This window comes from Nematolebias whitei, chromosome 13 (genome assembly GCF_014905685.2).
Source record: "Nematolebias whitei isolate Nwh7 chromosome 13, NemWhi1, whole genome shotgun sequence".
Classification (NCBI taxonomy): domain Eukaryota; kingdom Metazoa; phylum Chordata; class Actinopteri; order Cyprinodontiformes; family Rivulidae; genus Nematolebias; species Nematolebias whitei.
In genome coordinates this window covers 2635556-2640837 of record NC_056510.1, presented here as the reverse complement: position 1 = coordinate 2640837, position 5282 = coordinate 2635556, and the positions used below count along the sequence as shown (strand labels likewise).

Here is a 5282-nt window from a genome sequence, read left to right as displayed (position 1 = left end):
GATAAAATCCCTGTAAAATATTTGGTTGAAAATGTGTGGAAGTTTAAAGAGTCCTGTTCTAAGCAGCTGATCTGCAGATTTGACTCTGTTAACTTCTTTTATTCTACCTCCTCCTTCTTTTAGTCATCCAGTCTTTTTAAATTCTTTCTTCAGGTCCGTCTTCGTTTCAAGGAGATCCAGCGCAGCAAGGAGAAGCTCACCTCTCACGTGACCCGCGAGGAGTTCCAGGAGGCCTACTGCGAGCTTTGCACTCGACCCGACGTCTACTTCCTGCTGGTGCAGCTGTCCCAGGACCGCGAGTGCCTGGATCCTCAGGACCTCCGCCTTTTCTTGGAGACGGAGCAAGGTTTGTCTTTGGCGACGACCAAAGGCTGCTGGGAGCTCCTGAAGCGTTACGAGCCCTCAGCTCAGGGCAGGGAGCGAGGACTGATGGGTCTGGACGGGTTCGCTCGCTACCTTCAGTCTCCTGAGTGTCAGCTGCTCGACCAAGAGCACCTGGGAGTTTGCCAAGACATGAACCTGCCTCTGTCTCACTATTACATCAGGTGTGTTCCCTTTGCATCAAATAGAAACCTCTTGGAGATGCCTGTAGAATGAGCTGGATGGTCAACGTCCTGGTTAATGTGCAGACACAGTCAGACTGCCTGATCCTGATCATTGAGAACAATCTGATCATCTCTTGTGCACAGAGATCATTACACATTAGGTGATTACTGGTTTTTACTCATTTCTCAAATTAAACAAATCTAACCTCAGCTATTCACAAACACAAATGGGTTCCAGCTTCTCTTCATTCAAAGCCAAAATGGAAAAACTAGGTGAAACAATTAAGAACAACTACGTCCAGTCCTGCTGCTTTCTCAGGATTGACTGATCATCAGTGGGTCCGCCTCTATGGAAGCAGCAGGTTCTGCTGCACTGAAGCACAGCTGGACACTAACACGATGCCAAGGCAGAAAGACACAAGCAATGACCTTGGAGAGTCAGCTGTATCTGCCCATCAACCTGGGAGGGGTCAAAGGTCATTTCCAAACTTAGAGGCCTTCATTCTACAGAAAGATTATATATAAGTGAGAAAAGTGTACAGTTATAGAAGCCCTTTGTAAATTTTCCTTATGCGATTAAATTGAATTAAATTTCTAATTTGATGAAAAGTAATAATAATAATCATAATCATCATAATAAAGCAATAATAAACCAAATAAAAGAATCTTAAAGTTAATCTGGAAATGAACTGGGAGCCATTGTAGTGATTCTAGAACAGGGGTGATGAGTTCTCGTTTTCTGGTACCAGTTAACAGACGAGCAGCAGCGTTCTGAATGAGCTGGAGTCGAGTCAGTAACGTCTGGCTCTGACCCACATAAAGTGAATTACAGTAGTCCAGATGAGTTCTAATGAAAGCATGGATTAAAATCTCAAAGTGATACCATGAAATAAATGGTTTGATCTTGGCCAGTTGTCTCAAGTGATAAAAGCTGGACTTGATCACTGATTGAATCTGTGCATCAAGTTTAAAATCATTGTCCAGCCTCAAGTCCAGGTTAGTTGCTGTCTCGGTCAGATGTTGTGTTAAAGGACCCAGATCAGCATAGACTTTAGAACCATCACTGGGCTGAAACAACAAGACCTCTGTCTTTTTCTCATTAAAATGTAAAAAGTTCTGTGACATCCATGCTCTGACCTCCGCCATACATTCCAGGAGTTTGTTCACAGAGTACTGTTTGTCTTGTTTTAATGACACGTAAATTTGGCTGTCATCAGCATAAAAATGGAAAGCGACACCATGATTCTAGAGAATATATCCCAGAGGGAGTAAATAAAGGGAAAACAAAAGGGGGCCGAGTATATATCCCTGAGGTACTTCACATGTGAGAGGTGCTACAGAGGAGTCCACAGAATGAATATGCACACAAAAACTTCTCTCTGTTAACTAAGATCTAAACCACTGTAGAGCAGGACCCTGAATGCCCACCCAGTTCTCCAGGCGAGACAGGAGGATCTGATGGTCCACTGTGTCCAAGGCAGCTTAGGTCCAACAGCATCAAAACTTCACAATGACCAGAGTCCGTAGTTAAATTACGCTTCTCAATAAACACTGTGTATTTTGCATGAATTAGAAAACATCCATGTTTATGTGAATAACTACCAGGGCTTAAAGGTACCAATTCTCAAAAAACAGAACTGTGACATTTAAATATTTGGCCAGTGATGGACTTGGGTCCTGTCCAGGTGTCCCCCACCTCTCACACAGTGATAGCTGGATATGGGCACCAGTGACCCCCGCCACCTGAAAAGGAAGGAGCATGTAAAGATAATGGATGGATGGATGGATGGATGGATGGATGGATGGATGGATGGAATATTTGGTTGTGTTTAAGGAAAAGAAACGGAGGAAAATAATAAATTTCTTGTCCTGCTGTCGTCACAAAACAGCAGCTTTTTGTGAAAGTTACAAAGCAACGAATCTGTCCTCTGGTGTCAGACATTATTGTCGCCAAATGAACTGTTGGTGTGTAAAATCCATTTATCGCTGTAACTTCAGCTGGAGGTGAACCAACAGAACCCAGTTTGTACCGTGTCTGTTATTAAAACCTGTCCTCGTCTTGTTCGTTGTGGTTCAGGCGACCCCAGAAACCCGGGCCTCAGTCTGCAGCCGTGCAGAGAAGAGGACCTGAACCTTAGAAAAAAAGCAGCTTTGTAACTAGTCGTTGTGAGCGACAGTGTCTGACTTTTGCTTAAGTCGTCATTTGAACAAAGAATATAAGAAAACTGTTTAAATTTGAGTGTCTAAAATTGTAAGAAATTTGTTTCTGGTCCACAAATGATGTCTTCTACCGATCCATCAACGTTAAGTCAGGTCCTCTGGATGGTTTCTTCTTGTTGAAACGTTTCGTCTTTTATCCAGAAGACTTCATCAGTCCGAGGAGCCACAACAAGCTCAGTCTTATAAACAGCACCTTCACATAGTGGGTCAACCAGTTTGATGGGGCTCAGATGGTTTCTGGAGTCCGCCCTCTCCCCCATCGACTCGTTTGAGGCAGTCTATTGGATTTTTCTACCTGGATTATTGAGCAGGAATCAGGATGTTCTTCTACAGATGTTTTTGACATTATTTGAAACTGTAGTCCCGTTTGCCATGAACACTACATGAAACATGATAAATAGAAAACAAAGTTTAGGAATCATCCACTGTGGGTGTTTTAATGTAATTAAAATGGAAATAATTTGGTTTTATTTGTGACTGGTTGTTTGTCTTTGTCCTCAGCACCTCATACCGCTCCTACCTCCTGGATGACCAGGTCCACGGCAGGGCGGACCTCGGAGGGCTGATCAAGGCTCTACAGTCCGGCTGTCGATGTTTGGAGCTCGGAGTGACTGATGGCCCCGAGGGGGAGCCTTTGCTCGGGGTCGACCATGAACCAGACATCTCCCGCCATCATCATCATCACCACCACCACGCCCCTGTTACTATCCGTTCTGCATTGGAGGTGGTCAACAAATACGCCTTTCTGACGTCTCAGTACCCGCTCCTGCTGTACCTGTGTCAGCGCTGCTCTCCGGCTCAGCAGTGCACCATGGCGCACCACCTCAGGAAGGTGTTAGGATCTCGTCTTTACACACCAGAGGCACTGCCAGTGAGTCTGGGAGGGCGGGCCACAACCTTACCCTCGCCTGAGCAGCTGAAGGGACGGATCGTCATCGTGGGGAAGAAGCTCCCCCCGGAGCAGGAGGGTTCTGACGGGGAGGTGTCTGAGGAGGACGAGGAGATAGGTGGAGGAGGGCCTCTGGCTGGCAGAAGAATGACCATCCCCGGTGAGGAGGAACTCGGTTTGGTCCTAGTGGTGCCTCCTCCCTCTCAGCCCAGAAAGCTCCGTCTCCACAGAGAACTGTCGAACCTGGTGGCCATTGCTCGAACCGGAAGCCGCAGCTTCTATGCCCAGAGAAGCAGCTACAAGCAGGCTCAGCAGCAGTCGCCCCCCAGCAGCCCCTCCTCTCCAGGCTCACCGGTTCTTCCTGAGCTGCCTTACTGGACAATGTGCTCCCTGGGAGAAGGAGAGGCTGGGCGGCTGACCAGCGAGAGCCCAGAGGACCTCGTTATGTTCACCAAGCGCACCCTAACCAGGGTACGACCCAGCTCCGTACGTCTGGACTCCAGCAACCCCAACCCCCAAGGGTACTGGAAAGGAGGGGTCCAGCTCGTGGCCTTAAACCAGCAGACTCCAGGCGCCATGCTGGACCTCCATCGAGGCCGCTTCTCACAGAACGGGGGGTGTGGTTATGTCCTCCGACCGGCTGTGATGAGGGACGAGGTGTCGTATTTCAGTGCCCACACTCACGGCTGCGTGCCCGGAGTTCCACCACAAACTCTGCGCATTAAGGTCCACTTGCTGCTTTTTACCCTAAAGTTTACTTTTAAAACCTTTTTTCTCCACATATTTTTCTGCTGGTGTAGATTCTCAGTCATGCAGAACAGCTGAAGATGTTTTTGCTTCCTGTCCAGAGAGCTTTCGAGTTTAAAACTGGAGCATGTGAAGCTTTAAACTGCACGTGTTGCTCTGTTGTGCGAAAAGAATCAGCTGCAGATTAACCTCCATGCCATCCCTCCCGAGGGTCATTAGGGTCTTTGTTAGCTCGGCTCACAGAGAGAGTGAAACTGATGCTCTGCAGGTTTTAGAAAGCTCAAATCTGAGTCCTCCTCTTTGTTTTATGGCTGTTTTTTTTTTCTTCTATTTGATGTAAATGTCTTCTGTCACCTCCCGTTTAAACCACCTGAACCTGGTTCCCCTGTAATTCACAGCTTCATGCATGTGACTAAAGCAGGGGTGTTCAATACGTCGATAACTAATGGTCGATCTCCAAGGTATTATGAGTAGATCACGTTATTAAAAAACAGATGTCAGCCGATCATCATCTATGAAATTTGTCTCTTGATTGACAGACAGGGCAGCCAGTCTGAGGCCACGTTTACACGACATGAAACAATTGTTCATTTACAAAAAACAGCCTCATTCTCTCTGAAACTGAAGGTTTCTGAATCCAGGTCTGAGTGGAGGTTTTCTGGGCAACAACCCCACACAGGTGTGAAATCCTCCAAGTGTGAAGCTGCACATGCACACTCCAGGTGGCTGCAGTCCAAAGTTTCTCTGCTCTAACAACAGTTATAATAAATATTAGAACAGTTATAATAAATATAACAACAGTTATAATAAATATAACAATAGTTATAATAAATATAACAATAGTTATAATAAATATAACAACAGTTATAATAAATATAACA

The 5282-nt window shown here is 46.0% G+C and overlaps 1 protein-coding gene across 1 annotated transcript in view; it reads left to right on the top strand.

Moving 5' to 3' along the window:
* Nucleotides 1–5282, top strand: part of plcl1 (phospholipase C like 1) — a 94583-nt gene that overhangs the window by 70253 nt on the left and 19048 nt on the right. Inside the window, exons 5-6 of the mRNA XM_037687140.1 lie at nucleotides 154–545; nucleotides 3267–4380. Of these exons, the coding sequence (XP_037543068.1) occupies nucleotides 154–545; nucleotides 3267–4380 (1506 nt within the window). The remainder of the gene's footprint in view (nucleotides 1–153; nucleotides 546–3266; nucleotides 4381–5282) is intronic.